General features: G+C 39.8%; 1 protein-coding gene across 23 annotated transcripts in view; it reads right to left on the reverse strand.

Annotated features, from left to right (window-relative positions):
- LOC311251631 (calcium/calmodulin-dependent protein kinase type II delta chain) overlaps window positions 1–23,440 on the reverse strand; it is a gene marked incomplete at its 3' end in the record, with an annotated part of 101,096 nt that overhangs the window by 13,334 nt on the left and 64,322 nt on the right. For 4 of the 23 annotated variants that reach the window (XM_084344153.1, XM_084344136.1, XM_084344147.1 and 1 more), the window contains exons 7-16: window positions 18,133–18,235; window positions 17,365–17,448; window positions 14,841–14,935; window positions 13,186–13,308; window positions 12,959–13,042; window positions 12,720–12,762; window positions 10,534–10,574; window positions 6,284–6,343; window positions 4,331–4,375; window positions 3,059–3,107 (exon numbers count right to left, since the gene is read on the reverse strand). In XM_084344153.1, the coding sequence (XP_084200279.1) occupies window positions 3,059–3,107; window positions 4,331–4,375; window positions 6,284–6,343; window positions 10,534–10,574; window positions 12,720–12,762; window positions 12,959–13,042; window positions 13,186–13,308; window positions 14,841–14,935; window positions 17,365–17,448; window positions 18,133–18,235 (727 nt within the window). The remainder of the gene's footprint in view (window positions 1–3,058; window positions 3,108–4,330; window positions 4,376–6,283; window positions 6,344–10,533; window positions 10,575–12,719; window positions 12,763–12,958; window positions 13,043–13,185; window positions 13,309–14,840; window positions 14,936–17,364; window positions 17,449–18,132; window positions 18,236–23,440) is intronic. The other 19 variants (XM_084344154.1, XM_084344152.1, XM_084344145.1 and 16 more) reach the window with 7 other exon arrangements.

Consider the following 23,440-nt stretch of genomic DNA (forward strand, 5'->3'; position numbering starts at 1 on the left):
CGGTGAAAGCATGCCGTAATCAAAGCTAAAGGCGGTCCAACAAAATACTAGAGTGTGTGACTTTTTTTTGTGGCCAGGCAGTGTACATGTTCTTTACAAGTGTATGTAAACTTTTGACCACGGCAGTATATTTCTTTTTAGTTTCTTGTGAGGGCCCAAAAACTCCACTCTCACCAATCTTGTTTCAAATAGCAGCAGACACCCGTTTCCAGTAAAGAAAGCCTCTGTAACTGTACACTGCCTGCCCAGGTCTAAACAGCAGACAAAGTCAATTTCTCTGATGGAAAGTCAAACATCTAAAGGCTAAATAGCCAGATATTTTCTCAGGAGTTAGAGGAGACAAAACCACAGCCAAAAAGTGAGTATATATTGGACTTACATTGATCAGGTGGACGACCCCAATTCATCGCTTATGGCCTGTAAGTGTTTAAATAGACAACTGCTTGCTAACATGTTAGCTTTAACATCTCAAACAGTATGATGGGTGTTCAGCTGGCAAAATCCATTAATGAAACTTTAAACATATTTCTTCCTATTAAAATACCTTCTCTCACTGAAGTACTTCACTGTCATCATCTTTCAACCGAGACACCAACAGAAAAAAAAAAAGAAATGCTGGCATCTTTATCTTTGTCCATTAAATGCAGCAGAAATTGGACATTAACAAAAGGTCATTAACCATCCATCATTCACATTGGTGCACATGAGTCAGAGTTAAGAAATGGGAAATACTAGTTGCCCTTTTATCATCCCACTTCCTGCCACAGACAGCTTCTCCACAACGGGACCACTGCTGAAATGACAAAAGATGTCATTTCAGCAGTGGTAATACACTCTACTGATTTCAAAAAGATTTCTAAGCCTCTTTGTAGGCTGAGGCTCTGATTAATGCCAGAAGAGCTGTATTCTAATCAAATGTCAAAGAATAGTTGGGAGTACAGAACACATAGAAGGAAATAATGAGGGGAAATTTCATCTTATGATGCTTCTGAACGCTATCAGAAGTAGAGCACTGTGAAGCAATTTCAAAGCTTAGCTGAATAACGTTACTGAAGCATTTAGGAGGGTTGAACTGATCAGCCATGAATAACAATGGAGGCCAATATAAAAGGCCCCTTAATGGGCCTGTGTATGTTCTGAAGTATAGAAGCACATACAGTGGTCTATAAAAAGTATTAACCCCCTTAATTGTTTTCCTCTTTTACTGTTTTTATAAATGGAATCATGGTCAATATGCAAAAAAATACACAAAACAAAAGATTTACAAAAAAAAAACCAGACAGATTTCTACAAAGTAATGTCAATTAATTAAATATATATAATGTCAAGTAAGTTATTGAATAAGTATTCAACCCCAAGTCCGTATTTAGTAGATGCACCTTTGGCCTCAATCATAGCACTAAGTCTGTATGGATAGGTCTCAGTCAGGCCTACACATCTGGACACTGAAATTTTACTCCATTCTTCTTTGCAAAACTGCTCAAGCTCTGTCAGGTTGCACAGGGATCGGGCGTGAACAGTCCTTTTCAAGTCCAGTACAAAAATTCTCTATTGGATTGAGGTCTGGGCTTTGACATCAGCCACTCCAGAACATTCACCTTATTGACTTTAAACTATTTCTGAGTAGCTTTCGCTGTATGCTTCGGGTCATTGTCTTGCTGGAAAATAAATCTTGTAGTTCTCTTGCAGACTGAATCAGGTTGGCCTCCAGGATTTCCCTATATTCAATCACTTATGTTACATAAAGTATTTTTAATTAATTATAATTACTTTAAAGAAATCTGAGGGTTTTTTTTGGTAAATGTTTTGTTTATACATATTTTTTTGTATATCGACCATGATTCCATTTATAAAAAAAAATTAAAAAGGGGAAAACAATTAAGGGGGTGAATACTTTTTATAGGCACTGTATGCTGGTGCACGCAACTCAAATCTCATTTGTTTGAAAGATGATCTATTCAATCAAAGGTCACTGCTGTAGTGAACAATCAGGAAAACACACAGGCATACAATTACAAAATCAATTCCTCTCTTCAGAGAGAAACTAGAATGAATGTTTTCACTTTTTCCACAATTTTCACCGTCTTGTTAAACTACAGCCTTTGAACTGTGGGTATCAGGTGTCTGTCTGCTCATGCTCAACAGAATACTTCCATTTTGTGGTCATGGTTGTGCCTTGGTTGTGATTATGACTATAAAAGTCCTAAACTCTGCATTGGACACTGGAATGCAGTGTGTCTTGCCATCGAACTGGAGTGGAAGTGGATTTGTGCACTACAGAGCTTTTCAGCACTAACGTTAATATTCACTTGATCTGGTTGTCAACAATACAGGCCTTTAATTATACACATACACAGTATTCTTCTCCCAATACATTCACTGTTGTTTGTGAGGTTTCCCTACCTGTGAACTTAAGTGTCTAAAGACTTCCACAACACTGTTTATTGGGTTTATATTCACCAGTTAAGTTTGCGTTCATTGACCAATGTGGTGGAGGAGAACCTCCAGTGGCTACTGAAGATGCCAAAGTCCCTGTTTAGTTTCTCTGTTCTGGGCTACTGTAGAGAGAAACATGGCGATGCAACATGGCAAAGTCTGAGGTAGAGGTTTTGCTCCCTCTGTAGATATAAAGAGCTCATTCTAAAGTAAAGAAAAACAAAATCTAATTTTTAGATGATGTAAACATAATTATGAAAATTATATTTCATTTCTGCAAGTAGATCCCGCTAAATCCTACAACTGTAGGTGGTAACAGTAAATATTACTGGAGAAGCCATGGAATGCAAAATGAAGCAACATGTTGACACTGAAGGACATTAAATAACACAACATGCAACACATTCATGCAATAGACACAACCAGTAACAGGATGTTGTCAGAAATTGTTAAAAGAACATGGTTAGCCCAAACCTACTAATGATGTGAGCCAAAGATGGCAAAACTTCAAAAGGCAGCACTTGTTTTAAACGTTCAGAGGAAAGCCTTTTAATGAGGTGTGTGGGAGTCGTCTTGCTAACAGACAGGGTTAGTTTGTATACGTTAGCCTGAACCTTCCTACCTCTCACGTCTTCATCCTCAATGGTAGTGTTGGCACTCTCACTGGACTCCTGTGAAATGACAAATAAAAGATACATGAGTATAACCAGCCTGACATGAAAGTGCAATGAAGCCAAGCACCGAAGTTTGAGTTCAGCTGAGATCGGCACACTAAGTGTTTTCACAATAGGCAATGTTATCATCATAGCACACGTTACATCCTTACTTGGAATATACCTTTGACAAATTTTTATTTTACCTAGAAATGTCGAATGTTCCCCATGTAGTTCAGTTGCTAAGGATATTGCTGCAACGTTGTTTTGCTGCGAAGCTTCAGAAATGTTTTGAGGACCATGAAACTTCCTCTGACTTTTCATCACCATGGGGTTGAGTAGATTATAACTAAATGAACATTTTTGGCTGAACTTCTCCTTTAATAAGTGTGGCTAATCCGACAGTTTGTCAAAGAACTGCCTAATTGCTAGACTAGCCACTTCTTCCTTTTCTTTTCGTCCCTTTGTTAGATAAGGAGTATAGTATATTTCATGACACATTACTTGCAAAACAAAGCTACCATTAATTATGGATGAACAAATATCACATTTAAGCACAAAAAAGTAGAATATTGCATTGGTACATATAAATTAAGCAAACAGCTCTCTTCAACACCGTTATTATGCACAAGAACACAAACTGTACGCTACACTATGAGCTACAACAACATTACTACACAAAGCAATAGATACAAGCATGCACATGTTCCAAAACTGTCAGCTGATGAACTGAAACATGATCATGTAGATCCACACCTCTGCACAAGCAAATGATAATTGACACAGTAAATAGACTCCAGGCTATTCTGTTAAGGATTTTGCTTGGAACAGGTTTGGTATCCATGGTACTGCATGGTCTTTCATTTTGTTCCAACAGCATGCATAAACCCTTTGTCACACAACTGTAAAACTGACTGTGATGTTACAATGACAATGGTCATACATGGTTCTCACATGTGCATGTAAGATGACACAAACCTTTTTGCTCAGAGATTACATGATAACAATGTCATACATATCCAAAATGGTAAGTTACACAAAATTGTACACATAGATGAGCAGCGTTAAGTTATAGAATTACATGCAACAGCTGATAACAGCATGCGATATTTTACAACATCCATAGTCCCTTGTTTTATCACTACATAACAAGTATCAATAACATCCAATGGCACACAGACCTCATCGTCAGAAGCAACACTGCACTACAGCCTAACACTAGCATCTGCTCAGCTGTATACCTTGTTTCCATCAGCTGGGTTGTGGATAACAGTGGTTTGAGGCTCCTGATTTGAGAGGACCAACAGTAGGAAGACAGGTTGGTGAAGAACCAAAGTGAGTGAGGAAGAATGTTTTACAGAAAAGTATTTTGCAGGAAAGGAAATAAAAAAATCACTATAAAAGTTAGGAAGGAAGTGGGGGAGATTAACATGATTGCTATTTGGGGGAAAGCAGGTGAGCAGTAAAAACAGAATCACCACAGCATACTGCGACACTGTTAGAGAAAGTTGGACGATGGAAGTTGTGACAAATTCCCTCAGCACAGATGATCAAGTTTTACCCAACAAGATGACCTTAAACACAAACATCATGGAAAATGCTAGTTAACAAACTTCTGTCTCCATTTCTCTGCAAACAGCTGTAAAATAAAAACATCAAAGGAGGGTTTATATCAAAGGCAGGCATTGGACCAGTCACACACTGCTTTACAGATAAAAACAAACATTTACCTGTCTCACTCACAAGAACATGCTATTGCAGAAGTTTGCTGTACACTGGTGCTGTATCATTGTGTCCCGTATGACATGTATTATATGATGCAACTTTGACTGAAACCCCTCAAGGGCAAGGCTGGGCTGTCTGTCTGCAGGTGAAGTCTGTCACAGTGATGATTGTGCTGTCTGACACATGTACATAGTCTCTACTCCGCCTAAGGATAATGCTTCCATTTCCATTGCTGGCTTTGTGTAGGTGTGCATGGCTACAGTACATGTGCCCGTGACCGTTCTTTGATGAAAAAGTGACAGGGAATGGATTTTTAAAAAAGATGGTTTTAGGTGACAGTTCTAAGGTTTAGATGGCTATGGAACACTCCTACTTGAATTATCAGCAAAGAACTGTGTCAGAAAATATTGTGCTTGATAAAAAGTTAAAAAGGACAAACATTTACAGTCAAAGGGATAGTTCAACATTTTTTGAAAAATTCTGATTTGCTTTCTTAGCCAGAGTGAGATGAAAAGATTGATCTCAATCTCATGTCATATGTTTACAGATTTGGAGTCAGGTTGTGGTTAGCCTAACTTAGCCTAAAGTTATAAAGTTACTAGTTAACATGTATCCTGTTTGCTTAATCTGTAAACAAACTGAAATGTAAAAATGACAAGTTGTGGATTAATGACAAAATAGTTTCAACATGAAACTCCCTTTAAAACCGCCAATAGCCATTTCTACATTTCTGTTTGCATACAGATTAAACATAACAAGATACATCTTGTTAATTACATGTCTGAAAAGTTAAACCTAGGGGTGTTTTGATATGCAGGTATTAAATATATCCAATAACCTATACTAAAAAATCAAATATTGGTCACGGCACCAATGTCTCTGTTATTGTTGTGTAAATATTGCAGCACCTCTAAAAATAAGTTGAGTTTCTTCCATTATCACTTATCATCATTGGTGGTGGCAATGCACCTTGATGCTGGTTGCAACCTGCTAAATCCACACTAAATCTTACATACTGTACCTGTAATACAATTTAAATGGGTATTTACAATTGTAAGAAAGACTTCTGTGGATAGTGGCTCCTCCATTTGCACAAATTTAAAACCCAACTCAACAGCAAATCAGTATCATGTCCTGTTTGGTTGAAAACAAAGAATTATACTGTTGCAACAGTATATTAGCCACAGTGACATGCAATGGCCCCAGTGTTGCCATTGCAGCCATCATCAACAACAACGGAAAATGTAGCCCATGTACAGCAACGTGGCAATGCAATAAAGCAATCCAGCTAGTGTTACACAGCTACTAAAGACATTTGTTGTTCTTACTGTAAGCTTTATGGAAGAAAACAATCACTAACGACAACATGAGAAAGCCATTCAACATAGCTGCATAATCAGGAAAGACACCACCAAAAGTATAGGGAACACATGCAAACATGCAGGCAGCAAGGCAGGCAGACAGTGTACCAGAGAAGGAGTGGGGACAGGCTCTTTGGGGCTGGTGACCACATTGGCCTTGTTGTTGATCTGGAGGGACAGAATTGACAGACAGGTAGACAGACGAGCAGGGCAGAAGTGACAAGGCTTAGTGTTCAAACAATTAGCTCCTCAAGCAGCTGCTGTGGAAGGAAAAGTGATGCACTGTCCCCAAGAGTTGCTGTCAGTGAGTCAGTCCATCAGTGTATACATCAAATATGTGTGACCCATGCATCACAGAATAGGGGTAAGCAGATAAAGCCCTTTTAATTAACACCTGAACAGTATAAAAAATGAGCAAATTTCATCAAGAGAGGAGTTAGTAAAATAGAGCACAGAGCAAATGGATGTTAAGAGACAGTCAAGGGAAAACAAATTATCCAATTACTCTGCAGAAGAATGATAAACTAGGTAAAACTCTGAACTGACTTTTCTACTTGATGCATGAGCGCTGTCTTCCCCACAGATCACAGTGAATGGTATTCCATTTTCTGGTTGCCATATCCTGACTGCCATAACTCTGATAAGGCAACAAGGCAAAACAGACACTATTTTAATGTAGCTTTGCACATGTGCTTCTATTGATTAATGGAACTGTTGTGTGTTGGAACTGATGGGTTTTGTTGTTGAGCCTTCACCGAAGGTAATTTTCTGTCACTATGCGATAGACGATAAAGTTTCTTGAATCTTAAGCCATTCTCATGCCTGAGTCCTGAATAAGACACCTGAGAAGACACAGTACTCTCCAAGACATTGATGCTTAATGTAGATCATCCTGCTTAACACAAAGTCCTATTTTTGGAAAAGAAATAACATGAAAGTTCTTATTTAATTGAATGGGTTTACAGTATTATAGCACAAAGAATCATGATAAAATGACTTGACTATATATTGAGTTGACTATATAACCACAGGAGCTGCTGTTTGTGGCTGTACTTGGGCACAGTGGTGATTTAAGCTAAGTGCTTACGTCAGCATGCCAACAAGCTCACGGTGATGATCCTAAGCGGTGTTTGGCTGTGGATGTGTAGAGTAAAATTAAAATATGTAGTTACTGATAATAATTGTTGTATTTGCTAAATGATATCAAATGTGAAGAGATCATGATAAGTTGTGGAAATGTATGTTATTCCACACCAGCTGATTGAATGTGCGCTTATCAATTTAATTTACTGTATCGTAAACCCTATGAAAGTGAAATGCAACCAAACAGAAGAGTGGAATCATGTAACCAAATATACAACACTACTGTTTTTAAAAATGCAGTAAAAAGAGTAATCGAGCATAATGGGATGTATCAAGAAGGAAACTTCTAGGGAAAAAAAAACTAGGGCCAGAGTTACAGAAAGCTACTGGTGTATTCTGCGGAAAATATCTTGTTTTAAAAAAATACCAAGGAAAGACATAAGGAGATATTGGTGTCAGGAACAGGATTGATTCCAGAGAAAGGAGGAGGCGGGGAACCCCAAGGAAAAATAGCCGTGTCAGCAAAGTTGAGGTATAGCTATTGGAAGAGTAAGGATTGGGATGAGGCCATGGGAGGAGTTGGGTATTTCCACTCCCAGTTTTTAGGTATAAAAGAAGACACCTAATGCTCAATGTTAGATCATTCCTCATAGACTTTGTCTATTTACTGGAAAAGTGGCATAATGATTCATCCTTAAGGGATGTTTATACCAAATTACATGAATCTATGTACCCATCTATGTGGTGGACAGATTGCCATCCCTAGAACTGTGTTGTTAGCGTGGCTAAGATATACTTAATATTCTAATTGAATTACGTTATGTTAAATGTGATTTCTGAGTTAATTCTTAATGACTTCCTTTGTTTCATCATTATTTGTATGTGATGATTCATCTAAAATGTATCTAAAAGATGCAAAATATGGTTATCTGGAAAGTAAACACAGTAATACAAGCCAGTTTTTTAAGCCATTTCACAGGTCCCAACACGCCAGTAATCTGTGGGGACTCCTGGTCCTTTGTTCCTTTCAGCTCTTTCAAAAAGATGTGAACCAGATAAGTTGGAGTTTTTGTTGACAGCTGAGTGAGTCAGGGTGTACTGTAAAAGTCTGAAGAAATGACATGATACTGATACTTCTTACCTCACCAACTAAGATGCATTTGCATTAGTTTTATTTATTTAGTGGGTACAAACTGGCTTCTAAAACCTGGAACATGATTACTGTGTACAGAAAGTAACTGATGAGCAGAAAACCTTGGAAATTACAGAATCGTGTACACAGGAATATGAATAATCAGTTAACTCTTTGTTCCATGAAAACATCGTGTGACAACCAACATCACAGGATACGACTCTTAACATGTAAGCATTGAAGCAATCATCAACAAAGACATGTAAGGAAACAGACTCAACAATGCAGGAAAAAGGAAATGAATCAGTGTCTTCAAAACACGTCAGGCCTGTTGCCAGTCAGCTATGACAAGAATGTATTATGGGTCTGAGTCTAAAGCTACAGTTACATTTGACCTGCATCACTATTAAATGACAACCACAGTGCTATTGTTCCTCTGACTCTAAAGGTACAAGTAAAAGGTCTCTAAGGTGTATTCTTATGTTTGCTGGGGACACACAACATGACTCTTCAGACACAATATTTAATGACAATTGATTTTCCTGTTCATATGTGGTTAGTCCTTTTTAGACAGATGCCCTTGCAAAGTGTGACTTCTGGGTTTGTGAGTCATGGTCTGAAGTGTCCTCCGACACTGGTCAAGCATCAATACACAAATAACTCCATCTTCAGACCAATAAGGGACTCTGTGAATGATACAGACGCTGTTTTGAAACCTGTTTAGGAAACAGTTTATTCAAAGTGCCACTTTAAAATTTTTGGACTGATTTCAATCAATATATGAGCAAAATAGCCCAGTGTCATATTGTTGAACAGAGGTTACCCTGTTTGTTTAGTCATGCAATGCATTCCCAGTCTTAAGCAGCATAGTGCAGCACTGTAGTGGAATTTAAATGCAAGGGGTTTTCTATAGGTAACTACCCACTGCAGGAATGAGTCAGGCTAATGAGCAGCAGCGAGCTCAGGCCTACCCTCAAATGTTCTGTAACCTCTGTCTTCCTTTTCTGTGTTTAGCAGCCACAACACAGCAAGAGAGAGACAATGAACCCATGCCTGTCTGGATAGACAAGGTTTTTAGACCATATCTGGTGTAATGTAGCCAGTTCACAGCACAGGAATCTTGTGTAACAGATGAGCCCTTCCTAATGAGATAAAACAGATGATAAATACTAACTCACAGAAGTATCACTAGTACTATGTTGGGACCTCATCACATGGTCCTACCAATAGAGAGGCCTCCATCTAAAACCGAACCCTGTGCAGTACAGCCAGGGCCATACTGCACAAGTTGACGTAATTGTGTGGTCGGGCTCTGGCCATTCCATCTCATTAACATAAAGCTGCTGGGCAACAAGCTGTGTGCAGATGTAGCTAATTATCTGTACAAAAATGCAGGTACAGCTGTGGAATGGGGCCGGGGATAGAACCCAGGTTGCATCCAAGCAAGTTTAAAATTGCACATGCGCACACACACACACACACACACACACACACACACACACACACACACACACACACACACACACACACACACACACACACACACACACACACACACACACACACACACACACACACACACACACACACACACACACACACACACACTTTCGTGGAGAATGGCAGAGAGCTGAAGCCTATCTCCTACTCTTGAATCATAATTTAATCAGCAGTTATTAGTTCCAACAGTTCCCAGAGCTCAGACAACAGATGCCCCTCCTTTTCTCAGACAGACTGACAGTGCAGACAGGTAATCTCTCATCTCATTTTCTTGTCCGCTTTTCAATGAGGGTCGCGGGGTGTTGCCGCTTTATCCCCCCCTTTCGGGGGGTTGCGGGGCTACTGGAGCCAATCCCAGTCTTCTCTCAGACTCTGGTAATCATTGTGAAATATCTGTCACTTGGGAATGACTGATTTCACTAAACTTGAGTTCCTATTTTTAGCAAACGTGGTAGTGTTGCTTCAGTTCATTGACAATGCTTCAGTGTCTGAAGAACAACACTTAAACAAGAGCTGAAACCTGCTGAGGTGCAGTGCGATATGCCAGCACCATAGTATGTCTAACAATGGTGAAGGACATGCAAGCTTTCTGTACAAGACATAAACTCAAAAGTGTGGAGAGTGCGAGGGAAGCTGAACTTACTTTGACACCATCTGGTTTTTTGTTCAGCAGGCTCTTGGCTGCTGTTGAGAAAAAGATGACAATGCAAGGAAATCAGTAGGCAGCTGGAATTTATATGTACGCACACACAGACACACACACATGCACTGTGTCTATTCAAGGCTGGACATTTACTAGTGGGCCCTGCTAGAATTGGAAGAAGAGAAAATGCAAATTAAGTCAGGAGATGATGAATTAAAACTTAGTGACTCATTAGCCTGGAACATGCGATTAGATCCATCTGACAAGACTATATGAGACACTGTCAGCAGCATGGACAGTCACAGCAGCACTGTCCAGAAATTGGCTCCTTAGTTTCTCTTTCCTCTTCTCTGCCCACTTACACTCAAGCACTTGTGTGTTTTATCTCACACACGCTACAAAAACACCCTTGACTTGTAAGAAAATATTGGCTAAAATCATGTATGTGTTGATTGTGTCTTCAGGTTCAATGAAAACAACCTGCTTTTCAGTTAACATGCAAGGATAGTCAGAGTCACGAACACTTGATTGGTAGTGGCAGGGAGGGCAGCAGGGCGGTTTCAGGATTTTGTGAATCCTTTAAAGCAGTGAGGAGTGATTTTTTTCAGCAATTTAAATGAGCATGTTTAGTAAGTGATAGAGGCTTTACAGTTACAGCAAGTATCTTTAAGCAGCCATACTGGAGGAAAATTTTTTTGAGAAAAAAAAAAAAGAAGAAAAAAGACAATCAGCTGTAATATTCAGTCATACCATAGGTATTTTGGGTTTAGCCATAACCACGACTCAAAATCAAAACCCCTGTGTATAGAAATTTTAGGATTCATGATTCACATCATTCTAATGACCTCTTCTTTTTGATTACACCACTGAGTCACTAAAACCAAACACATTTTAAAATCCCACAGACAGGCTTTAACAAGGGAGACGTTCAATATCCTGCTACTAACAACCCTGAGAGAATTCAGTATATGTCAAACGGGATTAGAAAATAATTACATTCTTGTTTCTTTATGTTTGGCAACAGCTTAACTTTTTGTGAATAAGGGTTGGATGAAAACTGTTTTGACTTTATCAACAGTGTACAACAATCTAGAGATCAACCATTCGTTTCTCAAAAGCCAGAGGCAATCTAGGAAATGTATTAAACAATATTTAAGTAGTAGTATTTATTTATGTAAACTTTTCCACCATCTCATCTCTTATTTCATGGTTTCATTATTTTTTAATGTTTCATCTGATACGTTATTATTCAGGACTCGTCAATGTTGTTGTAATGTGTACTGAGGTGCATCACATTCAGATTTAGTATTATTCTTGTATTACTCATTAAAAAGTAGTCATGTACAGTACAGGGTCCAAAACATTGAGATGCATCAGGAATCGTTGTGCATTTGAACTGCTGACAGGCAACTGTAATCGTGACCTACCTATACTGAGTATGATTTTATTGTACCACCATCATCTCATCATCTGTATGCCCCATAAGTAGCTTAGACTGCAGAAAGGACTGGGATTTTGAAATATGATTTTCCTCCAATATGGCCACCAATAGATGCACTGTCTCAGCTGAAATCCCTATGCTGGTGCTTTTAGTAGACATGCCTCAGAACAAAACCTGGCAGTGTAGTTTGACAATGACGAATTGCCAGCTACACATCGGACTCTTACCTTTCACATCAGATACCACACGGGAGGGGAAAGGAAGAAAGACAAAGTAAACACTGAGGGCATGATCACACTTTGATTGAATACTGTCTGTCAACTGACAGTTTAGACATTACAAAACTAAAATTAACTCAAGTTAAACAAATATAAGCTTGACTGTCATTTGTCATGAAGACACACAATCAATGTTTGACTCAGTTGAGTGTTTTGCCCTTTAAAAAGGGACCTGAAGAAGGGACTGCATCGATCTGTATGGCCATTCAGTCTCTGTTGATAGCAACTGAAATAGGAGGACAAGATAGAGCATATTGGGCGCTAAAGGCCAGCAAAACTGAAAAACAGCAGCACTGAAAAGAGCATCAGCTTACACAATGCCTAAATACATAATTAAGACAGAGTTAAGGGAGCGTTGAGAAAACAACTGCCATCAGTAATGCAGGTTCTGTCTATAAGGACCAATATTTCAGGCAGGTAATAGAAGCATTAGCTGCCAGTTTTCATTAGTATTGGTTCAGTCCTACCTGAGAAGTTGCGAGTAGCAAGCATAGTAGTCAGGATAGCACCCTAGGGAGAGAGAAAACAACATTCAGGTGAACAAACTCTGATGTTTACAAAGGCTGAAAGGTTAATGATTAAAGATCTTGGGTACTATGACTGGATTTAGCTGATTTAAAAGCCAAGTGGAGCAGTATTTTCACCTCCTCATCAGAGTTGGAAGCAGCAACAACAGGTCTTGCCCCATCTTTTTATAGTCACTCACCTTGAGTTTCCTTCTTGCGTTAAATTTCTTCAGGCACTCCACAGTCTCCTGTCTGTGCATCATGGACGCCACAGTGGAGCGTTGCTGCAAACACAGAGACAGTATGTGGTATTGTAGGATGTCTTCACAGACAGTATTTTGTTAGAATAATGACGGCATTGATTACATTTAGTGACGACTGTAAGAGTAGACATCAAACTATTTGTGTGTGTGTGTGTGACACCTACACAGATCCAGGGGTGTTTGAGTGCATCTGTGGCGGTGACTCTCTTCGCAGGATTGATGGTCAGCATCTTGTTTATCAGGTCTTTAGCCTCCGGAGTCACTGTATCCCACTCAGGAGAAGGGAACTGTTCCAGGAATGACATCACAGAAACCAATTATAATGTCCTATCTACAGCAAATGTATGCATCTAATACCCCAAAGCTGCCAGGGGTCTCTCAATCAACACAAAACACTAGACATTTTTTCTTTCTATTGGCAGGAATCCGTATCATGTCACCTGGGTGCTCAGGTGTGTCATGTAAATCCTGTTGTCTGCATGAGATACAAGCAACAAGGGGACTCACTCATTAAAACATTGCCCCATAGTAGTATTAGTCATCAAAAACATCACTGGATACCTTTGATGTATTAAAAGAAAATGTTTTAATGTCAGTACCACGAGTAAAGTCTTGTACTTGCACTGATGTTGAACATTTTTCAAAGTGTTAATGACTATAAATCACATCCCCACCCCGCTGGGGATATAATTACACATCTATTGAAAGTGTATTTAAATTGACATGTTTGTTTTTTGCATTTAAAATGAGTTGCCGAGTTGCAATATAATTTTAATTAATAACAGAAAAATGCATATACTGTATATGAATTGCACATCCGCCCTCTTGCCATCACATTCCAATAGCCATCATTTTTTTAGATTGGACAAAGCCAGTACATCAGCAGACCTTTTGACTGAACAGTGTATCAGACAACATTCAGTCCATCTCCACTTCCTTCCCCTTCTCCCACTGGCTGGTTATGCAGTGGAGAACAGACAGCAGACACGGTTTACAGAGTTGTCTGCTGTGGTACAGCTTGCTCAGAGATGTTGAAAACATCACACATATAAGGGTAAACGACCTTATATTTGGGAAAGGAAACAGCATAACAGTTCTTTTAGCTGCAAAACATGTATCCGTTTGCTAAAATCAGATATAAAACTACAACAGAGTTTGAGAAAAAGTCTTAATGAGAGTCTTATATGAGAATAGAGTTGAAATTCAAAATCTGATTGTAGATGTTTTGAATGTTAATGAATATTTTTGGTATTTTATGACTATGCAATTTGTTCGCCTACACTTTGGCTGTTACGTTTGTTGTGTGCATTTGTTCGACTGCGTTGCTCCCTGCCTTTTGAATCTAATGAGTCTCCTAACATTTTAACTTTTTACCGCCACAATGGAGGTTATGTTTTCATGCGTGTCCATTTGTTGGTTGGTTGAACTGATTTGATTGATTGTTGATTGAACATGGAGGATGGGTCTCTAAGACAGATTCAGGATTTTTTTCTAACTTTCTTAAAGATTGTGAAATAGGGCATTTTTCAACATTTTTGTTGAAAAAGCAGGCTTATTTAGGTGGCTGGTTGATATGGATCCTAGGAAAAATCTGGATCTAGCTGATTTCCATATTTGCTTTCATTTTTTGAATTGGATTAGGCTTGACTGAATTAAAGCAGACTGTTAGGCCTTGGCGGAGGTATGCGTATTGTTTTATTATGTTTATCCATTTTCTTTAGTCTCTTTCTCGTGAAGAATGCTTACTTATATTTACTTATTTGACTTTTTATTAGATTAAAACATGAGAGTCAGAGTGTGTCACAAAAAAATAACCCACATCATAAGCCCCAGCTTTAATCTGCTGGTAGAGTCTGTGCTGGTCCTCATCCCAGAATGGAGGATATCCCACCAGGAGAATGTAGAGGATCACACCTACACACACACACACACACACACACACACCCACACAGGACAAAGTTAATCATGACAAACTCTCACATTGTGACCCATAACTGAATATCAAATCTGACACTCTAAGAACATACAGCAATGTCCATGACTCACTTGTTAAATCCATAACTTTGCACCAACATTGAATAAGGTAACCATTGAAGAACTGTAGAAACATGATGTCTAAATATAGAACAGTGCGGTTACAGACACACACCTACATGTTTGTGTTTGCTATTGTAGGCTGGCAAGATGCCAGGAAAAGATGCAAAGTCCTCTATCTGAGTCCACAGAAACAATAGACGGTGTTGTGTTTGTGGTTAGACTGTCTCGTCACCAGTGAGTCAGCACAGGTGTGTGGAAGGGAGCATGTGTGTGTTTGACATCTCAGGCCTAGGTGGCTGCCCATCAGAGGGGTGTGGAATGAGTGGCAGTGATGATTAATTCAAGAGATTAGAGGTGGTACATAGAGTAATACTCTCAAGAACTATAGAGTAACACACACACGTGCGCACACACACACACACACAGCAGAAAGTACTTAAAGAACTGAATAAAAACAACATTAAACTAAAAGTATAACTTGCAGCCAGGTGTTATGATTAGAGAGGTGTCTTAAACGTTCCATGATGGCTTGTCAACCTACAGACTAGAGGTGTGAATCTTCACTGGCCTCATGATTCCATTCAATTACGGTTTAGCTGTCAACGATTCGAATGCAAAACGATTCTCGGTGCATCTCGATGTATGGCATCCTCACTGATCAATATTACTGCACATGGCTACTTTTTCATCATTTAAATTCCCCTTTTATTCAGAAAGTCCTTCCAACAATCAGACTACAGCAGTCTACAAAATAAAAGCTGCATCTTTTCAATACATAAACATTACAAATCTACAATAATATTGTTTTCACATAGCAGCTTTAAGATAAGGCATCTATTCACTCTGCTGCACACACCTCTCTCAGAGTTGGATGCAAAGTTGACAGCACCTCCTCAGATCTTGACTGATTAGCTGGGCTCACTGTAACAGTTATTATTTATGGCGGCAGACGTTAGCTTCAGGTGAAAATGGCTAACATGATTAGTAATTGTTGTGAGGCAGAAGTCACGCTCAGCGTGGGTCGCATCCAATTTGTGCTTCCCAGCAAGTTAATAAAATCTGACATGTTTTTTTTTTTTTTTTTAAATCACTCACTGACGATTTCTGCCTCCCTCCGACATACCTCCTACATAAGTAACGTTAGCCTAATGTCCACCCACAATTCAAATTATGGGAGCAACGTCATGATGTAACTTTATTGTTCAGCTGAGGCTGCACAATCAACAATCAACAGGTGCTTCAGACTCACGATTACGCAGAATCTTCCACGTCAGCATAGCGATGCATCTTCTAATCGAGAAATGTCCACACCTCGATTCATTTGACCCTCTCCCTTTACAAGCCTTCCAGGGCCTGATGCCGAGAATCATCCCCACAGCATGATGCTGCCACCACCATGCTTCACGGTGGGGATGGTGTGTTTGTGGTGTGCGCCAAACATGGCGTCTAGTGTGATGGCCAAAAGAGCCTTTTGGTCATCAGACTAGACGAGACATTTCTCTCTCTCATGTCTCCCACATGCCTTTGGCTGAACTCTAGTGGAGATTTCTTCAACAGTGGCTTTCTCTTTGCCACTCTCCCATAAAGATTTGACTGGTGAAGAGCCCAGGCAGCAGTTGTTGTATGCAGAGTCTCTCCCAGCTCAGCTGCTGAAGCTTTTAACTCCTTCAGAATAGTCACAGATGTCTTGGTGGCCTCCCTCACTAGTTTCCTTCTTGGGCGGTGATTCAGTTTGTGAAGACGGCCTGCTCTAGGCAGATTTACACATGTGCCATATTCCTTCCATTTATCTTTTTTTTGGTAAAGATTTGTTTTATTGACAGATGCTAACTTTACAAAGCAATATATATAATATACAAACATTTCCATTTGTATGCTAGAACAGTTTGACACAAGGAAAGGGAAAAATATACATATGTATATAAATAAACGCAAATTAAAAAAAAGTTGATTAAAAAAAATAAAAAACTGGACTGCTCTCAGTGAACCCTCCCTGAATAAAGGTTGACAAGAAAATCTGTTATTAGTTTTACTGTAGGGTTACTGTAGTAATGGTAAACCGAGCAGCCCTATTGAAAAAATCTAAATCTCATTCATCATCAGCAGTTATTCAAGATCAGGGGCCAACAAACAAACAAACAAACAAACAAACAAACAAACCAACCAGTGTTCTTTTTATGTAGTGGCAAGTCCTGTGATTGGTTGTTTCAGGGCATGACATTTGTGTGCAACTAATGATAAGCAGCTGCCCCAAGGCGCCTCCCTCAAATAGACAAATCAACAGCTAAGGTAGCCCAGAGTCTTACCACAGGCCCACATGTCCACTGGCTTGCCATAGGGATCTTTCCTCAGCACCTCCGGAGACAGGTACCCTGGTGTCCCAGCAAAACCTATAGCACACGCACACGTAAACACAACAAACAGAACAACCCTTATATTCTATTAAAAGCTTTGTCCATGCCACACATTTAGCCTGATACTAAATTCACCACCTTCTATATGTGGAAGTCTATCAAAAGCTTGTTAGGAGCCTCTCCTAAAAGCAAAACATTTCACAGTTGCTAAGGATCAGTGGTCCCATTAGGTTTATGAGGCGAGACTAAAAAGGTCGAAGGAAAACATCCCTTTGTGGGTACATAGAGTTTGGCTCGTGACCAGTGACATGCAGCCTACTTTTAGAAAAGCCTCAAAGTAAGAGCAGACGCTTTGGGCAATGAGACGTAGTACGACTAATAGTAAAGTCAGAGCACAAAGTGAACTGGATCCAGATAGAGGCCGGAGCTGGGGGAATCGAGCAATTATTTCTCTGTTCTAAAGGGAACAGGGGGAATAAATAGGACTGGAATATATTCAATCCTGACTTGATGTAAGAGCCGAGAGCAGTGGCACACCTAGTCCCTTTAGATAGGTAGAGCAGGCTTTGATGATAAAATGGCACAGTAGATAATCCAAAATTCAACTGAAAATCCCATAGGCTTTTTGTCAAGGGAACTGGGGTAATGCTAACTTTGGGGTTAGCCTACAAAAATACATCATCCCTGCAGCCCTCTATTTAGAAAGTTGTGTATACTCACCAAACCATGCCTGCTGGTCTCCCTGCACTTCAATGGCCAGTCCAAAATCTGCCAGTTTAACTGCTGCCCCCTTCAACTTGCTGGCTAGGAGCAAATTCTCTGGCTTAGAGTGAAGAGACAAAGAAGAGATAAAATCTTTCAGTACCTTGCGCTAACACAGTAAAGTTATTCTAAAATGAGAAGAGCTCGACTGAGGTATAGTCTTAGAGATTTCCGATCACAAGCTTTTAAGCAGCGGGAAGGGTTACCATACTTCACAGAGCAATAACCTTTAAGTTACCCTCCAGCCACACTGTTTGCCAAATATTTTTTTTGCCAAATAACTTAATTTTGTGCTTAAAGTCACAAAATGTGCTTATATGGAATAATGACATATAACTATAGTAGAATGTTGGAGTCATATGTCAACTTCCAATCGGGGTTATATAAGCATCGAAGCTCCTTTAAGAAACAGGGCAGTGTGAAGTGTATGAATGGTCGAGTAAGAGAAGGAGATATAGCTCTGGTGGATGTGTTCAGAACAGACCGGTGTTAGTGACCTGAGCAGAGAGGAAAGTTTAGCAGAGAAGTTGTCTAGTGGCAATAAATGTACAGTACAGATTACAGTCTGACAATGAATAAACCCTGCAGCTCGTCAATACACAAGAAGTCCTTCTGTTTGGGTGACAGCTATAACTATCCCTGCTAATATTCAGGCTGCTTGTCCATGCTATGTTGATCTTGCTAGAATTGCAGTCTGCCAACTGTAGCAGCTGTCCAGTCTAACAGATAATTGTCTGCTGGAGGTAGGCTTCTAAGAGTCAGAGTTCAGCCTCACAAAGCCACTCATAAAGCTACTCACAAAGCCAGGACATAACCATTATCGAGCCTGATTACATTTAGGTTTCATCAGGGGCCACAGCTACCCTCAGCCCAGCAGCAGATGTGATTCAGCAAGATGCTGGCGGGCTACGGTCAAATCAGGCACGTGAGCCTGACCGGTGGAGACGGACGGAGGGTGAGAGAGGCGGACAATGACTCATGCCAAAGGTTTCAGAGGATGAATAATGTATTTGCTGACAATCATAACAGTTTCCTTAATGGAGCCAATAAGAAATTATTCAAAATGACTGAACTGTTATTTACAGTAATAATAACAAGCGGGGAGGATGCTGTTGATCAAAAGGGAAACTGCTTTTATTTTGCAGCCATTATCCCAGTTTATCTTAAAGGAATAGTTCACTCTAGAAGGAAATTCAGTCATTATGGACTCACCTTCATGCTGATGAGAAGTCCGGTGTAGTTTCTTATTCCTCAAAGTGCAGCTGGAGACCCGCGGGGGTACCCTCCTAGTTTTATGGACCTTTTCGTCTCGGGCACATTGACGCCCGTTATATGGATTTTTGCTGCAGGAGGGTACCCCCGCAGGTCTCCAGCTGCACTTTGAGGAATAAGAAACTACACCGGACTTCTCATCAGCATGAGGGTGAGTCCATAATGACTGAATTTCCTTCTAGAGTGAACTATTCCTTTAACAACAGTGAACACCAAAGCCATAATTCATTCTGAGCTTTTCAACATACAGTGTATTCATTCTACTCCAATTTCACTTTCACATACTTTACCTCCATTCAACTTATTTTCTGTCACATTAAAAAGAACTTGGCATCATTAGATGCCTTACTGAAGAGTTGACTTTTTACTCAGCCAATGTGTTTGGCTCAGGAACCTCAGGGCATTTTAACACAAAGGGTAAGAGAAGAGCCCAATAAGAGCTACACACTAAGATGGCCAGCCTCTTAAGGCATCCAAATGTGGCTGGGTAATGAGGTTTGGTTTTAGATTTGGTTGAACGACACTTCATGTAAAAGTCAGCAACAAAATCTTTGACTTTATAATTTCCATTAACAGGAAGATCTGTCAGTTCTTTCAAAATGCCTTCAAAAATGTCTACTACTGAGAGTTTTATTTTCCCCTTTTTAATAGATCACAGCCGATCAAAAAGATCATATTTCATGCTGACAGGTGGTTATGCTATTGATAGTCATAGCCCCACCAGTGACTGGATAAGTAACACTTTTCCTGTTTTTGTGAATTTTGCAATTGACACAATTTCCCAATAAGAGTCCAGGTACATTGCACTTGCTTGAAGAATTTTGCTCATGAAGGTGATCCATGTAGCATTTTGGCTCAACAAATTAGTATCATATAAATTACATTTTTCTGCTTTGACATTGCCATCTCTTTGTTGCTCAAGAAATTTCAAGTTATTTATCATTTTCTAAAACTACATGTAAGGATTACCTTGTGAGGCAAAGGGATACGTAAAATCACATGATCCTGAGAACCCATCTAACCAGGCTTCATGCTATGTAATTGTGTCTGGACGCCAGTAAGTGTCACTCCATGGTCCGTGTGTGTTATGTGCTGGGAACCCCTCACTGATCAGTTCTGCGCTTTGGCTGCACCAACTGATTTGTCCTGAATTCAGCCTAATTCAGACCAATTGGCAACCCATGAGGAACTACTGGTAGCTAAGGGGATGGTATAGATGCAACGACTAGCAAAAGAAGTGTCTGTTCATTTGAAAACAACAATGGTGGCTGCTAAAGAGGTTAACATAGCTGTTGCTATAGCATTGGTTATATCAGATTTAGAGACTACATTTCATTGAAAGAAGAGAAGAATGGCACTCAGGTCTCTTCTCAATGGCCAAGAGGGCTCCATAGATACGGACTAAGTCGAGAGAGAAACTGCTGGACAAAATAGAAGTCCCCTCCTCCTTTTCTGTTGGTCGCGGTACCTTTAATGCAACAGTAATGTCATCATCTAAAAGGAGAGACATCCGTAGTGTTCCAACTACACATTAAGGCAAACCCACCTGCTGTCTTTAGGAATCCTTTGTAATACTGTTTGCTTCTGGTCTACTGTAGTCAGAGGACCAGAATGAATTATGGCTCATATGGCTCAACATACACTGCCTTAACATCACCTACACATTACTACTGCCTGAGGTATTCATTTCAGAAGACATCAAACATGTCATTCGCTGCAGTCAATTGAACATTTAACAATGTTCATATTTCAAAGTATATTTCAAGAGTATGTGTGACTTCTGAGTCATGCATTCCCTCAAATCTTTGTTGTGGGCAAAGGTTTGAGGAGGCAGAGGTAAGGAAAGAAGGCAAAAGGGAAAAGAGCAGGGAGAAAGTAGTCAGGGGAGGTGCATCAGCATCATGCAGTCATTGCAAATACTTTCACACCATCCGATTCGCCCAGCCCACTGCAACCACCCCTTCTCACCCCAGGAAAAACAGGTAACCTGGAGGGTAGGAAAGGGTTTGAAAAGGGAAAGGCAAGTTTTCAGTTTGACCATGTCAGGTGCTGTGTATCTTAACCTTAACCTAAAGACCAAACTATGACATGGGGCAGTTCTCCAGAATTGCCAACCCTACCCTATCATCTGTAGCCTCCTGAGTCTTTTTGGTAATTAATGTAAATATTATTACACAATTGCTTTGTTTCAAATATGTTTTTACTTTTGGGGCTATATAACAGCTTTTGTTGCATTTCCTATGAAGTAAACCACAAAGATTGCGAAAAGGATTGCAGAACTTAACGGTCAAATGAATTTGCCAGTGTATTTGTTACACTCGTTTAACAGCAAACTACAAGCATAGCTGTGTTGTGTTCATGTTGGATTTTCTACAGGCAAACCTCTGAACCCGCCAAATAAATTTAATCTGGGGTGTTTTGTGTTGAAGTGCCTCCACAGATTGTACACAAGATGTAGTCAAGTTCATCGACAAGCCACATTACTAAGGCTATCATATCAGCATATTGCACTCTAAATTCGCCTTGAAAATGTTGTCTGGATAAACAAACTCGCACATACATGACTGTTTTTTTTCATCTGAGTATAATGTATGGCTCTTATCAGATTTCAGGATTTACACTCTCTTCTTGCTGCTGGTGTGTAATAGCTCTAATTGGATTGTGTCTTATACAGCGAGCCATGAAATAGATAGAATTACTGGCCCGCTAAACCAGGCTGGTGGTTCTGCTTCAGTCAAGGACCGTTTACTGATGAATGCACACACTGCACTTGCTGCCAAAATGTGCCAAGACAACTCTGCCTCAAATAAGTTACGCATTACAAGACTGGGATTTCTTTGAGCTAAACTTAGAGAATAAAGCCCTGTACAAATGTACACTGTTATTTCCTAAAACAAAGCTTTTTCTATGTGTTTTGGCCGTCCGTACAAACTCCTGCCAGGGTGAAGATATTCAGAAACACCATTTTCAGTGTTTATGTGTGGACAGGAAAACCGGTGTTTTTTTGCCTTGTCTCCTTTGTTTGACGTAAGAGATGGCCGCTTTGTGTGGGTGCGAGCTCCTTGCGGGATTCCCCTTGTTGTGCTGGCTGGCCCCCACTGGGCGCATTTCCTCCAGGGTGGTGCTCCACAACCAGCTCTAGGTTAGCTTGGAAAGGCTCGGACTGAGTGCTCGTTGTGCCCGTTGCGCCCTTTGATGATGTTTGGACGATCTATCCCTCTATCTATATAGAGCCACTATAAAATCACTAGGAAGAACTATGGACTACTCAACTCTTTACAAGTGTTGCTCCTGGCTTTGTATGCCTACCTTAGCATCCAAACATGACTGTTCCAATGCATTTGTGCTGCTCATCGTGATTGCTATGGAAGGAGATTATGTTCGAGAAGAAAGGTAAGGTTGATTCTTTTGAACACAAGATGCTAATGTTAACCTTTGTTGGCCTTAACCTTTAGCTTGCAATCTAGTATCGACTACGCTGATCATGCTTTGCAGTTAAAATGAGTTGAAAGTAGGCTACAATGCTGAAGGTAGGACTCTACTCTGGTGGAGTATAAATTTGTACTATATAGTAGTCTATCTTTTCTCTGACTGAACTGTCAGCAGTTGTGTTGACTGAAGGTAATTGTAGGCTAGGGGTGTAACGTTTTATGTTTTCGTCCCAAAATGTCACAGTATTATATAGTGGTCGTCACAGTTCAGTGCATGCAATAATAGAAGAATATAAGAGGCAAGAATAAAAGTGTTTTGATGCAGCCTGCAAGTGACAGTAATGCTAACTGCAAACAAAAAACAAAAGCAGGAGAAGACACTGCTGTCTTACACTACTGTCAGTAAAAAACAAAGAAAAAAATCATAAGAAACATAGCATTATGCATTAGAGATTTTTTGATGCATGTTTCCTGTTGTACTGAACTGTAAATGTAAATAACCATGACTTTAGTGTACCATTACACCCCTAGTCTTGGCATCAAGCTTTCATGAAGTATGGGGA

The sequence above is a fragment of the Pagrus pagrus genome, assembly GCF_965226575.1.
Source record: "Pagrus pagrus genome assembly, chromosome: 22".
Taxonomy (NCBI): Eukaryota; Metazoa; Chordata; class Actinopteri; order Spariformes; family Sparidae; genus Pagrus; species Pagrus pagrus.